Source organism: Hemitrygon akajei, chromosome 1 (assembly GCF_048418815.1).
Source record: "Hemitrygon akajei chromosome 1, sHemAka1.3, whole genome shotgun sequence".
NCBI lineage: Eukaryota > Metazoa > Chordata > Chondrichthyes > Myliobatiformes > Dasyatidae > Hemitrygon > Hemitrygon akajei.
Genome location: NC_133124.1, coordinates 60,203,325 through 60,227,099, shown reverse-complemented (window position 1 = coordinate 60,227,099; position 23,775 = coordinate 60,203,325). Strand labels below are relative to the sequence as shown.

The 23,775-nt window shown below is 37.0% G+C and overlaps 1 protein-coding gene across 1 annotated transcript; it reads right to left on the bottom strand.

Annotated features, from left to right (window-relative positions):
* Window positions 1–2,420: 2,420 nt before the first annotated feature.
* On the bottom strand, window positions 2,421–23,587 carry LOC140726951 (charged multivesicular body protein 4b-like). Its single transcript, XM_073043999.1, has 5 exons — window positions 23,286–23,587; window positions 12,347–12,524; window positions 10,730–10,844; window positions 10,264–10,369; window positions 2,421–6,739 (listed from the first exon to the last, which is right to left on the bottom strand). The coding sequence occupies exons 1-5, from the start codon at window positions 23,488–23,490 to the stop codon at window positions 6,636–6,638; spliced, it is 708 nt and encodes a 235-aa protein (XP_072900100.1). The 5' UTR covers window positions 23,491–23,587; the 3' UTR covers window positions 2,421–6,635.
* Window positions 23,588–23,775: the final 188 nt, after the last annotated feature.

Sequence of the window (23,775 nt, the reverse complement as noted above, 5' to 3'; positions counted from 1 at the left end):
CCGAACTGATAATGCTCAAGACAACTTCTTCAATTCAGCCACATACGCCTAAATGGACTCTTTTCTTTTGATTTAGATTATGAAACTTCAGGAATTCTATTACCAATAATGGTTTGATCCTAAGTGTTCCTGCATTACTTTCACGATACCCGCAAAGGTCAATTTCAGCTGTTTTGGTTGGAGCAGTCAAACTCCTAAGCAAAATGTATGCCTTAATATCCAATGCACTCAGCAAAATTGGCACTTGCTTTACATTGGAATTTGCTTTAAAATACTGGTCAATATCCTCAGTATACAATATCCAGTTATCTCTTACACAATCAAGCATATCTGCCTTTCTGATGTAGCCAGCCATTTCTTTTTAAATGTGCGATTACTGGCACTCACTGTTTATGAACCACGAACTTGTCAATTTTCTGCCTTATTTTAACTCTACCATGACTTCCCGGCTGAAGAGCTCGAACTGCTATTTTGTTTTAAATGAAACACGTCGCGGCCTTTCAACTGGTAGCTAGTCGTCTTGGGTTTATTTAAAACCTACTTGTTGCCACTATTATGATTTCTAATTTCAGAAGATAGAACTAATTGGAAGTAAAACAAGGAAGTCCACAATGTGAATCTAACTTCATTTTTTTAACTTTAAGCAAGGCGCATACGTATGGCATGGTGGCGTAAGGACATATGCAATTTACGTACTTTTACATATAACCTGTGTTGCATTATGTAAACAAAGAATGGTTAATCAAACAGTATTTTTACAATATTACTCAAATATTAAATACACACCTTCCACAAACAGCACAAGATGCAAATTAATATCAAGGAACTCTGAGGGCATTGAAGTCATCTTGCAGCTGTATAAAACTTTCAGTTACACCACTTTCAAGGTACCGTGTGCAATTCTGATTGCTGCACTCCAGTCAGACTAGATGTGGAGACTTTGTAGAATGCGTAGTTCACCAGGATGTTGTAAGGATTGGAGTGTATTGGCTGTAACAAGAGGCTGGACAAACTTGGACTGTTTTCCCTGGGATATCAGAGAACGAGTGATAATCTGATAGAAGTACATAAAATTATGAGAAACAGAAATCGGGTAGATAGTCTTTCTTCTGGGTGAAAATGTCAAATATTCACGGGCATAAGTTTAAGCTAAGAGGAAAATAATTTGTACACAGAGAGTGGGTAGTACTTTAAATGCACTGTCAGTTGAATTGGAAGAAGCAGATACAAGAGTGATGTTAAGAGACATTTAGACAAACATATGAACAGGCAGGAACTAAAGCACACGGCCTCCCAATCCGGGGTCTAGGGGCCCCTCAATTAGTGGCAAGGGTCCATGGCATAAAAACAGTTGAAAACCCCTGAACTAGTGGGATACCGACCACATGAAGGCAGATGGGATTAGTTAGCTTGCCTTCATGGTCAGTGCAGACATGGTGGGCTTCAGGGCCTATTTTTATGCTAATATACAAACTATACAAAAAGAAAAATTCAAGTTATGATCACTTTTACAAAATATTTTGGCAATCTTGCACATCCTGCTTCAGGAAATGGAAAACTGTCCAGAATTTTAGAACATTGTAACTATCCAACCATTCTACTGGAATGCTCTTCTCACTACTGCCATCAGGTGCCTGAAAATACACACTCAGTGCTTTAGGAACAGCTTCTTCCCCTCCGTCATGAGATTTCTGAACAGTCTATAAACCCATGAGCACTAACTCACTATTTTGTCTCTTGTTGCACTACTTATTTTGTTACATTTCTTATTGCAAATACTAGTAACCCTTTTATGTATTGAATTGTACTAATGCCAGAAAACAACAAATTTCACAATACGTCCATGATATTAAACCTGATTCTAATGTGCGTGCAAAATGCTCTTGATTTTGTGTTACATCACTTCAATCAGTGAACTGATTCATATTCCAAAAACCATCTGTTATATTATTCATTGCTTTTTGGTTAGCTATGCAATAATGTAATACTCAACCCAAAGGTTTTAGAGAATAAGTATTTTTATTTACAAAATACATTTCTTTATTTTCCCAAATGTATACATTTAGATTCAATAAAAAGCTACACAATCAAATCAATATATACATATATTCTACTTAAAGATTGCTTTGGATACTTTGTATCCTCTCGAGTACTCAAGCATATATGATCAAGCAAAATAAAACTATTTTTAAATAGCAGATTTAATTACACGATTGCGTCTTAACTGAAACAGAAAATTTTATTAGTAAGCAGATTACTAATAACAAAAGTAATTTAGACCTTTGCAAATCTGATTTTTTTCTCCATGGATTTTAATTATACTGTACTTTGCTTTGACTAAAAGAATCAAGAAGTTTAACAAGAACAACCTACTCAGAATAAATCACATAATTAATCTTCTCATGTATTAATTAAGAATAAATCACATAATTAATCTTCTCATGTATTAATTAAGATCAAATTTTTGTGATACAAAATACAATTGAAATCCAAAGAAAAGGTTTATGTACATTTTCTTGGTAAGCCACGACATGAATTTTCTGCACAGCTATTCTGTTTTAATGTGAAATCCAAGTTCTGATTTTCATCCAACTTTACATAGCCAGATCCAGTTAGCAGCCAACTTAACTTGGAACAATAAACGAGGCAATTCACCTCCATGAGGAATACAATAAAATCAAGGAATGCAACATTAGGCCTCGAAATACACAGTACTGGCAAATTCCAGGGCCTGACCAGGTGTATCCTAGGATGTTATGAGGAGCAAGAGAGGTTATTAGGATATTTGTATCTTTGTTAGCCACAGGTACTGCAAGACAGGAGGATAATAAATGTTGTACCTTTATTTAAAAGGGGCATCAACCATAAGCCAAGTAATTATAGGCCGGTGAGCTTTACACCAGGTGGGAAAGTTACTAATGGGATTCTGAGGGACAGGAGTTATTTGCACTTGGAAAGGCAAGGACTAATTAGGGATAATCAGCATGGCTTTGTACATGGGAATCACATTTCATGGATTTTTGAAGGGGTGTTGTAGAGGATTGAGAAGGACAGAGCTATAGGCATTGTCTGTATGATTTTTAGCAAAGCCTGTGACAAGTTCCCACGTGTTAGGCTAGTCCAGGAGGTTAGAACACATGGGATCATGAGTGAGTTAGCAAACTGGATACGTGATTGGCTGGGTGGTAATGGAGGGTTGTTTCTCAAATCAAAAGCCTGTCACCAGTAGGGTTCTGCGGGGATCAGTGTCACCTCTTCTGTTGTTTGTCACATATATTAATGATTTGGATGAAAATATTGCTGTCACAATTAGTAAGCTTATACCAAAATATCCCATTATAACTTTAGGTCACCTTCTTCATCACAGTGAAGAAGGTTATCTAAGGTTAAAACAGATAATTGATCAACTGGGAAAATGAGGAAGAGATGATGGGCAAATAGAATTTAGACAAATACTCTTTCCCATTAAAAATGTAAATTACTCTTAACCCTTTCATTGCTTTCTTTTCAAAATAAAAACAACACTTTACTTTTATTTTTCCTTTTCTTTCAAATAAAACTTCCCAATTTCCAGGTGGCAGAACATGCTGATAGGAGGTGCAAAACAGCAGCTTTGGGCAACTTTTCCATCTTTTATAATAGAACTCAAGAGAAGATGAACATTTCAATATCTCTCTGGTGAGAACAATTAACTATACATTATCTCATGTCTGTTGCTCTCAATTTAATTACATAGTTTTCAAACAGACAAAACAAGAAAGACTTAAAGCTCTGAAGTTATTCCCTTACAATAACCCAACTGAAAAGTTCAAAATTATAAAAGAATCAACATGATTAATTCAACAAAATTATTTATTACACAGACTCAGGTATAAATTAAAAGAATAGAGAGTAACAGATAAAAAGATAAATCACAAAAAGTGGAATTGGAATAAATTACCTGGCAAGGCCTCTGAAGTGAAAAGTCCAAATAAAGGATAGTTTCTAAAAATGGTAAGGTTACTATCATACTCTTATGAATAGGAATACAGTCATCATCAAAATAACCACTGTTTACTGACATTTCACAGGGCAATTAAAATGTAATTGCCAGCAACAGTGGTGGAGACGGATACAATAGGGTCTTTTAAGAGACTTTTGGATAGGTACATGGAGCTTGGAAAAATAGAGGGCTATAGGTAACCCTAGTAATTTCTAAAGTAGGGACATGTTCGGCACAACTTTGTGGGCTGAAAGGCCTGTATTGTGCTGTAGGTTTTCTATGTTTCAATTTTCTATGTAGTTACAATTTTGTGGGTTTAGAGAGTGAAAGATTTTTAAAACTATGATATAAGAAATTAGAATGAGTTAATTAGTAAATCCACATAATCAACAACCATTTATTCAAAACTATTTATAATTGAATGTATCCAAATTCAAAACAAAGCTAAACTATACTGGGTGGGGGTGGGGGTGGGGGTGGTCCTGCAGGTGCTACTAGGGATATAAAGGGATAAGCTGCAACAATGCAGTACTTGATGTTGCACAGTTGTTGGGCAGTTCAAAGAAAATTTAAGAAAACTGTTTCTTCTATGACCAGAAATTGAAAGCGTTATGTCACGTAGTTCCAAGAAGGGGATTCTCCTGCCAAAGGGTTCCTGCTTCGACTGTACTCTATTCCTAGATGCTGCCTAACCTGCTGAGTTCTTCCAGTGTTTTGTGTGTGTTGCCTGTTTTCAGTCTGCACAAAGGATTGTAACAATATATTGAAGGCCTTTTCGATCAGAATGGTTTGTTGACCCCTTTGCAATTAAGTCAGGTATAAATTACAAAGTGTGATTGAATCCTCAGCAACATGATTGACAGCTGCTGAAATTAAAAAGTCACATATGTACAAGGACATGATACTTACAAAGAAATAAATTCCAAACATACTTAAATTTTTTATTAGAAATAGAGGAAAACATGGTTAATCGGAAACCCTACAATGTTGCTAAGAAAGTTACCACAGTAACAAACTTTTATATGTAGATAATCTGCGGGAACAAGCTGACCACAATAGGTCAAGATTGCAACAACTGATAAATGATATAACTACATAAACCATATAACAATTACAGCATGGAAACAGGCCATCTCGGCCCTTCTAGTCCGTGCCGAACGCTTACTCTCACCTACTCCCACTGACCCGCACTCAGCCCATAACCCTCCATTCCTTTCCTGTCCATATACCTATCCAATTTTGCTTTAAATGACAATACCGAACCTGCCTCTACCACTTCTACTGGAAGCTCATTCTACACAGCTACCACTCTCTGAGTAAAGAAATTCCCCCTCATGTTACCCTTAAACTTTTGCCCCCTAAGTCTCAACTCATGTCCTCTTGTTTGAATCTCCCCTACTCTCAATGGAAAAAGCCTATCCACGTCAACTCTAACTCCCTCATAATTTTAAATACCTCTATCAAGTCCCCTCTCAACCTTCTACGCTCCAAAGAATAAAGACCTAACTTGTTCAATCTTTCCCTGTAACTTAGGTGCTGAAACCCAGTTAACATTCTAGTAAATCTTCTCTGTACGCTCTCTATTTTGTTGACATCTTTCCTATGATTCGGTGACCAGAACTGTACACAATACTCCAAATTTGGCCTTACCAATGCCTTGTACAATTTTAACATTACATCCCAACTCTATACTCAATGTATAGTGTACTCCAATGTATGTATACTCCTATACTCAATATCTTCTACAGGGAGAAAGAACAATGATATCAGAAAAGTTTTTGTTCATTAAAAGAAAATTGGAGCTGGGCTGTCCGCGACCAAAAAAAATTGGAGAAATGAGTTTTCAGAAATGCGATTGAATTAACTGTGCAGAATAGAGAAAGCACTCTGCTGACTTAATAGCGTAACATCAAATACTGCATCATGAGGAATAAGTTATACTGGGTGGGGTTGGGAGGAGACAGGGAAAAGAAAGCATTTGTTGTTCTGTTTGAATTGGTTTGGTCAATTCATCTGACCATTATGGGTAACAATTTAGTTATAAAAGGTACCACTGACTGTAAATAAAATATAAGCCAAAACTTAATTGAAGGAGGAGTGAATTATGAATCAACTACAAAGAGAAAATGAAAGTTTAAATGTTCTGCTTTCAAACGTGACAGTGAATGTAGAGGCAGAGCAATTCTAATTATAAAACATCCACTTAGTTTAAAAAATATAGCAAATAGTCTACCTTATAGTCCTATGAATTTCAGGACAAAATATAAAAGGATTATCAGAATAAAACCAAGTTAATTCAAATTAACCATCAAATTTTGTTGAGATCACTAAAAAAAGTTCTTGCATTAACTGACAATATCTTTATAAAATTTCAGGTTTTCATCAGCTCTTTACTCAAAATATTCCATAAAGACTGGATAAAATAACTCAGTAACTGTAAATCTCTAATTTTATACTGAGTGTACATAAAACAATCACCATGTGCTTCAAGTCAGACTAAATCTATGGTAATGCACAAAATGTAGATAATTTATTAACTCTGGCAGGAATTTTATGTGAATATTGTGAGCTTACCACACCTCAGACACTCTCTAACTATACATACTGTGGTTCAGTACCCTGCGCCGTCACACCCAGAACTACAAAGTCATCTTCATGTTGCTTTGTATAATTGGTTCTTCTGTCCCATTTTATGATGCCCAGGTGTCAAATGCTTTATACTTGCATCTTCAGCAGGTGTTCTCATTTTAGATTTAGCTGGAAAAGAAGCTATATAGTTATTTTATGATGTCTGATAAGTATTTTTTCACCTCTCACATAATAAAAATAGTTCTTCCACCAGAGGTCTGAAATCCTCCTTCCACTTCATTTTCATAAGGTCCATATAAAATATAATAGTTGTAATACTGATCCCAATCATCATAAAGCTAATGGAAAATCAGTTTAAAATTACATATAGTTGGTGATCTTTTATAGGAGAATCAAAAGGGAAAACAAGATTATGCTTAATATTCAAAATGATGTTAGGAAATGCATATCATAAACAATTGTACATAAAATTGATGGGGGGTGGAGAGAGAAAATGATTTTTTCCAGAAATCTTAACAAAATTATTAGTTAAAATCACTTTACTTAAATGGTTTACCAGAAGTTTTCAGCTAGCGAATGGCTATCCCAAGCTATCCAGGGACTTTCACCTCATAATAGGGCAGTAACTCTGTATATTACAACCATATTAGGATACCAAAAGATGTCTGTGGTGAACTACATATACCTGTCTGGACACGCCCCTCTGCTGACTGCTCCTGTGGCTCCTCCCACAGACCCCTGTATAAAGGCGATTGGAGGCACTGCTCCCCCCTCAGTCTCCAGGATGTTGTGTGGTGGGCTCTTGCTGCTAATCATGGTCTCTTGCAGCTAATAAAAGCCTATCGCTCGCCTCCCGTCTCCAAGAGTTATTGATGGTGCATCAATGTCACATGCGTTTTAAATATTTTCCAGTTTTACAAAACACAATATCCTACCCAAAAAAGGTGAACCATTATCCAGTTCATATGTTTCTTAAGAACCTAAATATATTTAAGTAAAGTTTTACATTTTCAATTTTCATCTCCCCTGTCACTCCCCTCCCCCCCTCCACCACTTTCACCACCTAATATAGGAATAAATGTTTCTTTGCTTTAGTCTTTTAGCAAAAATAACTCAAGCCTGTAGCACCTTTAATATAACTACAGATTTTCTGGTACAAATCAAAAATGTAATCAATCAAAATTTGTCAGTAGCACATCAAACGATCAACTATGAAAGCTCAAAACTTGAGTGGAATGCATCTTAAAACATGGAGATAGAAAGCTTTAAGAAGGGATGGCCAAAATTTAGGATACCGAATGTTAAAGATTCCACTAACAATGGCAAAATTATTAACTTCAGGAATGCAAGCAAAAAGTGATCACCGAAACAGGGAAGGGCAAGGGTAAGATCTGAAACAGGATGGTGTTGTATATCTGGGAGCCAATGTTCATAACCAGCATATGGATGATGGATGAACAGGAAATTGAAAGTTTGGGCATGGATAGTGTTATGTTTTGTAATTCCAAAACATAAAATCTAATTGAAAGGAAAACAAAAGAGTCAGGAGATAAGTCATGTACTTCACTTTTACTTTAGGTGAAGTGTGCACTTATCACGTGGTAGCATCATGACATATGCAATTTTTACATTTAGCTCATAATGAATTATTTAAATAAAGAAGAAGGCTTAATCAAACAATATATTTACAACATTATTCAAATATTAAATATTCAACACTCCTCACTGTTTAGCCATAAACTCCAACTCAATAGAGAATGCATCTCAACTCTATACAGACAATTCACAGCATGGCAAATTTTAAATTGTCCCATTCAGGCCTAAAGATCAAATCAGTCTTTCCTGACAAGGGGAACCAGTCTGCTTGGCAGGTGAAGCTTGTGACTGTGAAAACAATCTCAGGTTCTGGGGCTTCCTCTGTGGTGGTTGGAAGAGTTGACTTGGGGACTGCAGGAAATATTTCTGACAGTTCTGGCACCTTTCTTCTCATTCCTTTTTCTTCTTCTAGTTCAGGGGTTCCCAACCTGGGGTGCCTGCACCCCCAGGGGGTGCGACAAAGAGTGGCTTGTGTGACAAGTCACGAGTCATCACTCAGCCAGCTGCCAGTGTACCTTGAGAAGTGGTAGTAACGTTTGTCCCAAGCACACTCCAGTCTCCCGCTGCCCGACTCGAGAGACGTAAACTCACTGCAGACCCCCACTGCCCGAGTCAGCGTTGAGGATTCTCATCAGTGTTACCTGGGAAGTTACACCTCAGAGTTGAGGAGTCTCATCAATTTACTGTTTACTATTTTTTCTGAATAAATTAGAATCTAATTGCTCAATTTATATTTGCATTTTATGCACCGTTAAAAGCTTATTTTTTTGTTCAATTTGTTCACCTGCAGTATTGTATGTGGTTCAATAATTAGAAATTAGACTTCTTCATCTTCAAATGTGATATTACTTTTGTAGGGGGTGCAAACATTAATCAAACATTTCCTAGGGGTGTGGGGCATAGAAAAGGTTGGGAACTACTGTTCTAGTTTGTGCATCTTGATTTTGGGAAGGTGCATTTAGTTCACTGGAGTATTCTCTTATTAATCCTTCTATTGCTCCCTTTACAATCTGATCTCTCCTTTGGCTTCCTCATCCATAACATCATCTGATGAATCCTGTGTTTTTGTATCTCCATCGACTCCTTTCTTTTTGGCCATTCAACCAGCTGGGCTTTGATCTTTTCATCTGCCTTTACAAGCAGCTTTCTGTCTTCCATTTGAAGTTCATGCAATACCCTTAATGTACGCAAAGTAGATTCTGGTTCTACACAACAGATAGCAATTTTCAATAGCTTGAAGACAGGCTAGTTGGAAAAGCATCCGAGTAGCAAAATCCAAAGGCAATAAAGAATAGGCAAGGGATTTAGCAAAAGGCAATCTGAGACTGTGATAGAAACGTATGCTATGAAGGCAAAGCCTGGAGGTCATACTGAAGGTGTGGATATGTGGTCCAATGTTCATTTTGTGTTAAGACTGATCTCACTGATACTTGGAAGAAATTTCTGTCTGTCCAGAATGGGTTGACACACAAGCAGTCTGACAATTTATTGTGAATCATGTGCACATCCAAAGCTCTCAAGACATAGGTAGGGCTGAATAATGTCAACATGCATGTTTAATTTGATGCTTTGTTTTTGGACCATGTTGCCAAGGAATAATATGGAGTGTTTGGAGGGCAAGCAGAGACTGTTGGGTGAAAAAAAAGAGAAGCCATCAAATCAGTGTGATTTGATATGACTTTGACATACAAGAGTACAACCAGTAGAACCAAGCTGAATAATTATGGACCAGCAGATGAGAAGGATGATGTAGAATATCATGTCAAAGACTGTAGCAATTAGAAACCGTAGATAATATTTATCTCAACTGTATAGGAGATCATTACTGAGCCTCAAAAGAAATATTGAAAGTGTATTTCATTATGGATAAACAAATATAAATAATAATTGATAAAACTGCTATTTTCTGAATGGGAATAAATATATGTTTCTTGTTAAACATAAAAGACATTGGTCTCATCAGTAAGAAAATAATTATATATGGGAAAATAATGTATTCATTTTTTCCCACCTGATTTTCACCAATCCTCTGATGCATTATGGTAAATCACATTTTCTATGTTTTACTGATCCTGACCAAGCTCCAACAGGCTCACCTTGTCTGGATGGAAGATTGGTGGTTGGAACTTTTGGCAGTCCTTTAATCATTCTCTTATTTAATTCTTCCTGTTCCAACTCCTCTAATTCGGCTAGCAATTCATCCTGGAAACAACATGTGAATAAATTCATGATAGTATGAAGAAACTTTACCAACAATCAAAAAATAAAATGTTAACACATTGAAAAAATCAAAACACATATTTGAAACAAGTTTGGGAAGCAAATAATTTGCAGCATCACAACCATCTGTACACCGGTGACACTTTCATTACGGTGGGAAGCAGCCAACAGACCACTTTGATAAACAAATCAGTTGGTTCAAGACAATTAAGAGTTAATAATGAAACACACAGCTGAATTTATTTAAAACACAAAAGTTTCTTTCAGTGTCATATTTTCTCCCCCTCACAAATCAATTCTAACTTTGTTTTTATATATTTGATGAAATAGTTTGCTATGTACCTCATCAAATTCTGAACCAAATGCAACTGGTCGGGATATTGCATCAGAGATTTCTTGTGCTATTTCCTGCTGCTCTGTGATATTTTGCATCATCTCATCAATTTTATCCAAATCTCTGGAAGAGAAAATAATTAATATTATCAACAGTTTACAAAGTTAGTTTTTCTTTGAGCCCTTTCTGACATTAACCTTATCGATACACCTTTTATTCAAAATTTATTTTATTTATCGAGGAAGAAGTTTTTAATGCAATGTTGATCTTTAAAACACATAACTAGTTTGTTACTGCTTTAGGCTTCCTTAGAAAATGTCCCTCCCAAACAGCTACACCTGATTTGCCTTGAGTTTTCCCAATAATCATTTTAAGGATGATTACAATGAGTCATAAAATATTTATAAATTTTCTCTAAATAAAGTTGAAATAAGCATTATTTGTTATCCAATGACACGTAATATTTTAGTGAATATGGAAAGTACATCAGTTATTTTGGACATGTATCTGAATTTCTCAGTAAGCAATGTTTACCCAAAGTAAAGTGAGATCTTAAAAAATAGCAGTGCGTCATCACATCATCTTTTCTGAGAACTCAGTGGGTATCCAAAATTCCAAAACGGCAGGCAGAAAGTGCCCTCTCAGAAATCTTCCTGATTGAGAAATCTTTCTCATGTTTTTTGCATAGGCAGTAAAAAAACTCGCAGAAGTCGTACCCAGAAGCATTAGGTGCTTTATGTAAACAAGTCTGTTTCCTCATACTGAAGGTAGACTACGCTGAATATAGCTGGCAACTGAACTTCAGGCCTAGAGGAGGCTTGACATGTTGGTAAAGCAACAACTACATACTGAATTTGAATCTGAGAAGAGCATACCCTGTTTTAAAACCATGGCCAATTAAAAGACATCAGGATGCCAAAATGATACTCCCCATTTATTCTCAATCCTTACTTGAGGGCAACGTGACATTATGAAATTCAAAAGCTCATCACAAAGAATAGAACAGGAACTTTAGGGTCATTGCTCAAACCAATGAGATTGTGGTGCTTCCTAGGGATGCTTAGCAGGCAACTACTACAATTATTTTTATTTAAATAAGGTCCTAAGTCCAATACATCTATCATATTATTCTGTTTGATCTCAGGACAGAACAGCAAGATTATCTTTCTTACCCAAGGACCTGTAGTAAAATGGTTAGGTCTTGTCTACCTGCAACAATATTACTGGATTCTGCTATACACTTAGAATCAGCAGATCATAACTAAGATTTAAAAAAAATATTCACAATAACTAAAATTCATATTGATTATAACAGGCCAAGTTTTACAGAACAAGGTGTCAATTGAACATATTTGTACAGCCCTTTAAAACTTTTGTTCACAAACCTGCAAAAAGTGGACGCTGATAACTTTATGAAAATAATGGAAAGGTTAACTGGAGGATGCTTTTCAGCGGTGTGAAGGATTACAATTCAAAGAAAATCTCTTCCTCAATACTTCGCCAGCTAATTTGCACATCAATTATGGGGCATATTATTCAAACTCATCTTATTTATTAAATTCAAATCCAATGATTGCTCATTTGGGAATAAACTCACGAGCACTCCACAAACATGAATCACTCACGCGTGCTCATGAGCAGCTTTCATGGCCTTTGCGGCATAGCCCATAGATTTCAACACTTCAGTATTTGTATTTGCATTTTCCAACGCTTCTCTCTGGAATTCAATTGTAGAAAGGGTTCCATCAATTTGTGCTAATTGCTTTTCCAACCTCTTCTTCCTTTTCAATGCTTGTAGTGAAACTGAAAGTAAAAAATGAAATTAATCAATTTAATTGATTACTGTTTGAGCATCTGAATACAATGTAAGAATAGATCCAGCAGGGATTGCAGCAGGGAAATGCTATTATAAACACCAAGAGTTCACTGTTTACCCAACATGTAATATAGGATGGTTTTTCAGCAGTTAACAGTAGATACAGCAAAATAGATGAAGGAAGATCCAATATTAACACAAGAAACCATTGTGTGGCTGCATTGACTACATAGGTGGATGAATAAGGGTATAAAACATTCCCATTCCAGGTTTTACAGAAAAAAATAATCTATTTCCTCTAATTAATCACAGGGGAATATGCAACAACATGCTATACAGAGTAGCTCACAATTCTTTTGACACAACAGTATACTGCATTGGAACATCTGTCTATTCTCCATTACTAGATTGCTTTCTTCCATTGAGAAAATATAGGGGCTGTATGAACTCTTCTTTTCTGTAGAAACAGAGGCATTTACTTTCCATTCACATAACTTTTCATTATGCTTGGATTGCAAAAACAGCTAACTCCAATCCAGCATGATGCCTCAGATATGAAAGAACTAGCAAAGAAGTAGACACAGTCGGTAAATCACAACCAACAAACATGCCAGTCTTAACACAGAAACAGCCCTGAAGGCCATTCAGCATCTCCACATGGATGGCAGTGAAAAAGGTGGGATCCACTTCCTGGCATTGGTGGACAGCTTCGAAAATGGACTGAGATAAACCATGAAGGTCATACACAACCCTGAATGTACTGAAGAACTTCATCCAATTTTTTCAATGGGACATTAAATCAGACAGACACTTCAGACTGAACAATTCGTGAACTAAACTGAAATCAAATGTCACTTCTCCTTATCATCCAGCCACAAACTTTAAAAGGTGCAACTGACTCATACAACACGGAACTATACACACGTGATCAAACAATTAGGCACTGCCACATTTAATTACATACTGTATACTATATAAACAAGTCTATTACTTTATTGTAAATGCTTCCCTTGCAGTGAGAGAAACTAAATATTCAAATACTGTATATTGTCAGTTTGTTCCTAAGATACAGCATATGCATACTTTGCAAATGTTGGAATTAGACATCAACAAAACCTTTGCTTGTAATTATAACAAGACAGTGACTAGCATCAACTTTCAATTGTTTAGTGAAATCCAATCTATTACAATGCAGCTAACTTAGATTCTCGGTTATGTATGTAATAGTTCTTACAAAACTGCAGGTTGTCTCCATGTTTAATGCAAGTTAAATAGAGTGATGTTCATTATCAGAACATGCCAAACAGAGTAATATAATTAATGTAGTATTGCTTTATCATTTCCATACAAGTTTCATAATTTGTAATCAAAATGACTTCTGAAGGATGTTATTCAAAGCAGACTTAAAGTACTACTGGACATAACATTCTCTAAGTATCTTTTGGCTTAAGACTTCAAATTGTTCCAGATATCCACTTACTCAGAACTTAGGTGAATTCTACTGTAGTTTATTTGCACTGATGTGAATTTTCATTATATACTTACTAAAAAGGATTTATTAAGTAATCTAAAATTCACAGACACAAAATAATACATCCACAAGCAAAATGGAAATTAGTACAAAACCTGCTGGGTCATCTGCACAACAGCATTGTAATTGTTCAGTAAAAACAATACTTCCCACACATTTGACAAATAGCCAATTCAAATTCTGGAAGCAAAAAAAAATGCCCTATTTTGTCATATGGCTGAAAACAACCAAAACTACACAAAGCGTCATTGTGAGTTAAATCAAAACAACTTTCATTACGATTTGAACCTACACTCAAATTCCTCTCATCATTCCAAAACATATTTAACATTTAAGCAAATTCAAATTAAGCAAAATGCTACACTGTTATTTCATTATACATTATCTTTTAAAAAAGAAATCAAAGTTTCGAGAAAAGGGAAAAGAAAAAGCGGACCCAGAATTTCAGCCATTCACCATTTGAGACTTACAAGCGCCAAGATGATTTGATAGAGAGAAGATTACAATTTACGTAGCATTTACCACAGATCAGCCCAGAGAAACTGAAAAGATTTGGAGATGTTCCTTTTGCAAGCATGAAGTAAGTGAATAAACTTGAAATGATCTGTCAAGATAAAAGTAAGTATCAAATTAAAACTGGTGAAATAAAATCAGAAGGAAAACAAGCATCATTCCAAAATTCTTATTACTATTAAGAAATATAATGATATATTTGCTGACAGGAATGTCACTTGTGCAAGTTGCACATCTTGCAAAAGTAGAAGGAAAGCTTAACAACTTAGAATTCAATGATAATAATTAACTTTACCCGTTGGCATCTCACTTTCTGTTTAATTTTTGTTATAAATACTAGTGAAAAGAAAGTCCTGGGGTCATACAGTATGGAAACAAGCCCTTTAGCCCAGTGAGTTTCAACTGACCTCCAAGCATCCATTTGCAGTAATGTTCTATTAATCTCATTTTATTCTCCCCACATAAACATTATAAGCCAAATAACTTGCCAATCTGCACATCTCTTTGCAAAGAAACTGGAGCATCCAAGGAATACCCATGCAGTCATGAAGACTGTGTTAGATATTACCCGGGCACCAGAGTTGTTTGGCAGCAGCTCTACCAACTGTACCATTGAACAGCCCTTAACTTCAAATCAAATGTACTGACAAATGGTCACCAAACTGAAAAATAAACTCTTTCTTTTTCCACAGATGCTATTTGCCTGCTGAATGTTTCTAGCATTTACTAATTTTCAGCATTTATAATTATTTTATTTTCAAGCATGTGATAACCTTTAATGACAGAAACAAATCAAGATAAATGGTTTATAAAAGTATCTTTAAAATAAATAGAAAGGATATACAGGCTTTGGAGATGGTACAGAAGAGGTTCACTAGGTTAATTCCAGAGATGAGGGGGTTAGCCTATGAGATTGAGTCACCTGGGACTGTACTCGCTGGAATTCAGAAGAATGAGAGGAGATCTTATAGAAATGTATTAAATTATGAAAAGGATAGATAAGATAGAGGCAGGAAAGTTGTTTCCACTGGTAGGTGAGACTAGAACGAGGGGACATAGCCTCAAGATTTGGGGGAGTAGATTTAGGAAGGAGATGAGGAGGAACTGCTTTTCCCAGAGTGGTGAATCTGTGGAATTCTCTGTCCAATGAAGCAGTGGAGGCTACCTCAGTAAATATATTTAGGACAAGGTTGGTTAGATTTTTGCATAGTAGGGGAATTAAAGGTTAAGGGGAAAAGGCAGGTAGGTGGAGATGAGTCCATGGCCAGATTAGCCATGATCTTGTTGAACTGCGGAGCAGGCTTGATAGACAAGATGGCCTACTCCTGCTCCTATTTCTTATGTTCTTGTAAAGTTAATAAAATTTCTCTTTATATTAATAGGAACTATTTCATATTTATGAACATTTTAATACAACAACAAATGTTGTTGATTTTAGGCAATGTTCATTCTAAAATATTGCAATTACCTTATCCCACAATTTTGAAAAGATGTAGACAACTAATGGTAACACTTCCACCAACAGTCAACTAGTCAGCATATACCCCAATGATCACACCTTGGTAAATTTGCTTCCGGTAACCCTAACACCAAGATCAGTTCAAAACAACTAGAACCTGTAATATTTACTTCAAAAGTAGTAGGCCCTCCTTATCCGTGGGTGATTGGTTCCGAGATCCCCCGCGGATACCAAAAAACACGGATGCTCAAGTCCCTTATTCAACCCGGCTCAATGTGGTGGTCTTTAGGACCCAGCAGAACCCCGGACTTTATTTAACATGTCTCAGTACAATGGACATCAGGACCTGGCGATGAAGCTCTGAATCCGCAGGGTTTCTGTTCACAAAAATAATCACAATCACGATTGAAAATAAAGTGGAAGTAATAAAGCGATCGGAAAGAGGTGAAACGCCATCAGTCATAAGGCTACAGTTGGTCAACGATCGGAACAATTTTAATGGAGAATGTGAAAAGCCCTGCTCCGATGAAAGCTACAATTATTACTAAGCAATGCAGTGGTTTAATTATTGAAATATGTATGTTTCTTAAGTGTTTTATATGTATAGAAAGGTAAAATATGTACTATATACTAAGAAAAACGTTTGACTAACTGACGCTAAATAATACCGGATGTACCTGTTCTGACTTCAAATCTGACTTAAAGATGGACTCAGGAATGGAACTCATTCATAACCTAGGGACTGTCTGTACTTTCAAGTCATTTCTAGATTACTTATAATACATAATACAATGTAAATGCAATGTTATTCTGTATTGTTTAGGGAATAATGACAATAAAAAATAGTCTGTACATGCTCAAACAACGAGTGCTGGAGAGAGAACTTTTGGGTTTTCCCGATCCGCGGTTGGTTGAATCCGCGCATGCGGAATCCGTGGATAAAGAGGGCCGACTGTATAGAGATATTTCAGAAATAAATAGATTCATAAATGCATGAGTAATTTCATGCTGAAAAATAACTATTGCATGCTGAAAAACTTCTTCTGGTATCTCATCAAAAAGTATTTAAATATTTAAATTATATTTGGCACATTTTTCATTTTCCAAAATAGACTATTTTGTCTACTTATTTTGGTTTACACAGACACAATCTATGCAATTAAGTCACAAAAATGGAAGTTGCACAGTCCAGCAATTCCTGTCAAACACCATTAGTTGCTTCTAACTTAAAAGGGACTTTTTAAAAGCTTGCCAAAAAAGTTCATAAAAACTGCCTAGTCACAGCTAAAAAATCTTAAGAACCTTGTTTTCAAAGCCAACTATACCTTCCACATCTTTTGTTGCCCCTGTTATTTTATCTCTTCAGCTATTGCTTAGTCTTTTACTGTATTTGCAGGTTTCTGTTACTCTTATGCAACAGGAAATCATTTACACAGGAGAAATGATTGAGACTAAAGTTTAGAACAAAAGATAAAAGAGAGGAAAATTCAGGGTGACTTGGATAGGCTGGGTGAGTGGGCAGATACTTGGCAGATGACGTTTAATGTGAATAAGTGTGAGGTTACCACTTTGGGAGTAAGAACAGGAAGGCAGATTATTTTCTGAACGGTGTAGAGTTAGGTAAGGGAGAAATACAAAGAGATCTAGGAGTCCTTGTTCATCAGTCACTGAAGGTGAATGAGCAAGTGCAGTAGGCAGTGAAGAAGGCTAATGGAATGTTGGCCTTTATTACAAAGGGAATTGAGTACAAGAGCAAGGAAATCCTCTTGCATTTGTACAGAGCCCTGGTGAGACCACACCTGGAGTATTGTGTACAGTTTTGGTCTCCAGGGTTAAGGAAGGACATCCTGGCTGCAGAGGAAGTGCAGCGTAGATTCACGAGGTTAATTCCTGGGATGTCTGGACTGTCTTACGCAGAGAGGTTAGAGAGACTGGGCTTGTACACGCTGGAATTAAGGAGATTGAGAGGGGATCTGATTGAAACATATAAGATTATTAAGGGATTGGGCAAGATAGAGGCAGGAAATATGTTCCAGATGCTGGGAGAGTCCAGTACCAGAGGGCATGGTTTGAGAATAAGGGGTAGGTTATTTAGGACAGAGTTAAGGAAAAATTTCTTCTCCCAGAGAGTTGTGGGGGTCTGGAATGCACTGCCTTGGAAGGTAGTGGAGGCCAATTCTCTGGATGCTTTCAAGAAGGAGCTAGATAGGTATCTTATGGATAGGGGAATCAAGGGATATGGGGACAAGGCAGGAACCGGGTATTGATAGTAGTTGATCAGCCATGATCTCAAAATGGCAATGCAGGCTCGAAGGGCCGAATGGTCTACTTCTGCACCTATTGTCTATTGTCTATAAAAGAAAGGAAAAATAGAAAAAATTTAAGTTGTAGCACACCATTTTAACAAGCCAGATGAAAGGGATAATTATTGTTTGGCAATGTACTGTATGTTCTGGAGAAGAGGGCTCAGATAAAATCATTTGAAAGCATCATTCAATTCAGTTCACATGATTAACTGCTAGTGTTAATGCTTCTGAAGTTTTGGAAATTTGATCAGGAACTTAAAACTGATGAGCTGAATATCTAAGAATTGAAACATTGTGGTTTAACAAACCCTTCAACATAATACTGTTATGTACCCCGTAACTGGGTGTCTTACTAGCAAAAATAGAAGTATCCGTTGGAGTCTGGTACTATTTTCCAAACAGTGTTTATTAGTAAAATATACAAATCAATATCAACAATGCAAATATACAGATAATACACGTTAGCAATACTAAACCTAAAAGTGTGGGTATAATAATAATCAATAATAAACAAGCTCTATCGTTGTCTAGGGGATAAGGAATTATCATGGGAATGTATAAAGTTCAGTTCAGTTCATGTAGGCTGAGGTAGTTGTTGGTCGATGTGTTGTAATTGTTGGAGAGAGAGAGCGAGCAAACAGTAACAGCTATTGTCTTGCAAACCCTCCTTTACGATCTTGATGTGTTGTTGTGGCCATTCAGGTATGACCCCTCTGTCCTTTAGCTAGACCGTTCTTCTATGGTGGACTCATCACCCAGGCAAGGGTGGACACACACACAAGCCCCCACCGGCCTCTCTATAAACACTGTGAGTTAAAATTGACCGATCCTTCGTTCGGTCTCCGATGCCCCCCCCCCCCTTTCTCGTGGGTTCCAACACTTAAACAGTGCTCACCAGTGTGTCTCTTGGTGCGTCTCCTGGTGTGTCTGAGGGGTGTCTCCCCAGACCTCACTTTTATCCCTACTCACTTAGCCCATCAAACCAGCCCACTTCGGCTGTCCACTGAGGAATTTTAATGAACAGAATAGTACCAAGTAAACAGCCCTCTCCGGAGCCGTGAGCCTTACAGGAGTCATAATATGGTCTCTCTCCCTTGGTGTTATCAGCAGCAGATGTTCCAGTCCCAGTATGTTTTTGTTCCATCTCTTTCTCTCTCATTAACACTTGGAAACTGTAACAGTTCATCACACACATTTTTGCTTTCCTGATCATCAAAACAATTACCCTGTACAACAGCTTCATCCTACGCCTTTGTCCATAGATTCCCATGCAAGCTACCTTTTTACCTTCTTATTTTTTCATTATCTAGCTATTTCAGCACTCTTTCTAAATGACATGGTAATACCTTAATACTTAATACCTCAATATTAATACATGTTCAAAAACAGTTTTAGCACAACTTGCCTTCTTTTTGCACTGTTTATATTATCAAGCCTGAGATCATATGCACTTAACAGTGTTTTCAATGTTTCTCCAGCTTCAAAGATTTACCTACATTCATAATCTATCCTTTCGTCCATTTTGAAAGTGTACCATTTATTTCATATTGCCTCTTCTAATTTTTTCTATCAAAAGGCATTTTGCATTAAAGTTCATCTGTTGTGTGCCCACCCATCTTGAAAATTTATCTGTACCTTCCTAATGATTTTCCTGTCTACCTAGTTGTTCTTTTGATCTCTAAGTTTCATATCATCTGCAAACTGTATCCTCGCCCAGCTTTTCAATTAGTGAAAATTGACTCATGGTTCTCCTATTGACCTCTTGGCGAATATCCCTCCTGTAAAAAACAATTATTCATCATGATTCTTTTATGCTCCTGGCTTATACCTGTATTATATCCATGGTATCAGTGTCTTCCTCTATCCCATGGGCAATAATTGTGATAGTGTGTCTATGTCAAACACTTTTTGAAACTCTCATATGAAACACTAGTATTAGTCCTCTCCATTACTTAATTAAAAGTTCTGAACAAGTAATTCAATGACTATTTGCCTTTCACAAGTCAGCAAATATTGCATTCATTAGCTTATCCACTTCCAAATATAAATTTTGTTCTGTGTTATTGGTTCTTAAGACTTTTTCACGTTTGACAGGTGGCTAGCCTGGACTTGGCCAAGTCTCTCTCTTGTTGTAAACAAGAATATAACATTTACAATCATCCAGTCTTCCTGCATTACCTCTAAAGGGAGAAATTCTATAATTTCATCCTTCTCTTATGATTATGTAATCAACTATCTCAATACTTGTAAACCTTTGCCAAATGCAAATTGACTGCCATGCTTTCCGCTCTATAAAGAAGGCAAATAGCAGATTCCCTCTAGATCATTCAGTACAGCTTCTACTTCCTTAAAAATAAGTAGAGAGAAAAATCACAAAAACATTCATGATTGGGTGGTGGACTTGGAAATATAAAAAACAATATGTATGTTTATAAGATCAAAATAATCACTAATGGGATCTGGCAGTCATGATTAAAATCCAAAAGACATCAGACCAAAACAGTCCTCTATCAAGAAAACTGGTATTAAATTGTACAAATAAGGGAACAACATGCTGATCAGGTGTTGATTAATATTTAAAGGACCATGCAATTGGTAAAAACATTAACGAAACAAAAAAAATTAAAGAATTTAAAAGCACGCAGAATGATTACCCAAGTGAGCTTTCAAGAATACAACTTTTAACAAAATTGAGGTTTAAAAAATTAGAAAAGCTGAAGGAATTATGGACAGTTGACGAGTTAAACAATCACAAACAAGAGAGAATCTGTAGATACTGGAAATCCAAGCAACACACACACACACACACACACACACACACACACACACACAAAATGCTGGAGGAACTCAACAGGTCAGGCAGCATCTATGGAAAAGAGTACAACTGACATTACAGGCCAACACCCTTCAGGAGGACACAAATACAAGTCCTGCTGAAGGATGTAGGTCTGAAACATCAACTGTACTCTTTTCCATAGATGCTGCCTGGCCTGCTGAGTTCCTCCAGCATTTTTGTGTGTTGTGAGGAGTTAACCTGTAGCAAGGTGGTTTATTGAAGTAAAATGTATGAATCTGATTCAATGTAAAACTGCATTAACTCTAAACAGTTCTTGCTCTTTGGTAGAACTCTATCTACCTGCATTTTGAGCAATTGCATTTCTTATATTTCAGTGCTAATCAAAAATATAGTTCAAGTTGCAGTGTACAATAACTAATATTCAGTAACTAGTATACTGATGTATTATTATAGCCAGTAAAAACAAAAATATGATAACAGATTCATAACAAATAGAAGTAGGAGTAGTCCAATCAGTTCTTCTTGTCTTCATTAGAATCATAGCTGATATTTTATCGCAGTGCAATGAGGTGACACTAATCTCTTAACTTACACAAAACTCTATTGTTCTTTGCCTTAAATTTACTCAGTGATTGCTCTTTTTCCCTCTTGGGCAGAGCATTTTGCAGATTCATATATACCAGAGGAATTTCTTCTCATCTTTATCCTGAATGACCAGGCACTTATTCTGAGATAGTAAGCCTTGGTTCTAAACATCCAAATCCCTGCACCCACACTTTCAAGCCCAGTAAAAATTCAATTTCAATAAAAAAAGTTACAGGCACAGGAGGTATAATCGTTCCTCATATAACAAACCCACCATTCCAGAAATCAAACTAGATCAATCTAATAATATTTCCCCTGCTGCCTCTAAAACAAGTATGTTCTTCCTTTGGCAAGGAAGCCTAATATTCCCAGATGGTGTGTCACCAGTACCCTATATAATTAGAATAACGGGTCTCTACATGTTTACTCAAATTCTCTCATAATAATGGTCAACATACTTTTCGTCTTCCTGTCTGCTCATTTGCAATTTGAATACCTGCTGATTATTAGTAATACTGTACTTATATTTTGTGCTTTTACACATCCTTTTATAAATGTACATAATAGATTTATGAAAAATAATGATTGCTAATACACCTCCTCAAGTCCGAACTCTTCAAAAAAATTGTGAAATATTTATATTCCTTTATATTAAGATTTGAAGCCAGTTAGCGTTCTTCTCTTGCTCATCCTCTTGATACTGTTTTTGATGTACACAAATGTATCAAGTCTGGCCAGAATAATATCTATGGCTACCGATCTGAATATTTCCTCTGTTAATTCATGATATCTGCTGTGGAACTTTTGTCGTCTTAGCTCAATATTCGAAGGCTATTTTGCAAATATGGGCAATTTCTCTCCTTCCCTTGGTGCTCCAGTGCTTAATTACATGACTTATCCTTTGTCCAGAGTATAATCACGGCAAGGGGTATCCGTTTGTAGTACGTGACATTCAGTTAGATTAAAGAAGTTAGAAAAAGTATTTAAATTAACAGCCATATCTAACAAAATAGAAACATTAATGCCTAAGGTTAATGAAGGTGAGCATCTCCTCTAGCATATATTTGAATACACCTTCCTTACTCAGTGAGTTTCCAGTTTCTGTTCTTCATTGTTTGCATACCTTGCACAGAACAATGTTACAGTCATAGACTTGAACAGCACAGGAATGACCCCTTAGCCCAACACATGCACGCCAACCTTTATGTTCATCCTCTCTAATGCCATTTGCCTATTTAATAGTATTTTAAAAGCCTCTTAAACATCGTGATTGTATGTGATGGCACCTCTTCCTCTGGCATAGTTCCAAATATCAAATATATTGGCCTTCGTACAGTGTAAGGTGCAATGTTCCTGCTTCTACTGCAGTGCATAGTGCAACGTCCCTGATGCAGTGGTATGCACATTAAAGTCCCAGTCTCTGGTACCCTACTCTGTACACTATCTCTTCCCCGTTGCTGTGTATAGTGCAATGGTTCAGTGCAAATGTCGCTCTGTCTTATACCGTGTAGCATGCCACGACTATCTTCCAGCCACTGTAGCCTGGCTACTTCCTACCTCGCTTGTTCTTGGTGCCATTTTTCCGGGCGATCTCCAGCTCATTTCCAATCCTGCTCTCCAGGTACTCCTGCTTCTTGGTCAACATCTCCTCCGTCTCTCGCAGACGCATCAAGGCCTCCTGCGGGCTCGGACCCGGCTTTCTGGAACGGGACGACCTCGAGGAGCTCGAGCCGCCTCGAAAGAAGTTTGAAAGTTTACTCATAACGATCCACTGTCGCTACACCGAACAGGGAAAGCGCCGTAGCTCGGGGGTGCCGGTGGTAGTCCACCTGTCACTCACCATGGGGGCGTGGCGTGGTGGCCGGTTCGTCACCTGTCACTCAGCGAGGGGGCGCGGTGGTAGATACACGACCTGTTACTCACTGTGGGGGCGTGACTCAACGACCAATACACGACCTGGTTCTCACTGCAGGGGCGTGGTGGCCGATACTTGACCTGTCACTCACCGTGGGGGCGTGGCTCAACGGCCAATACACGACCGGTCTCT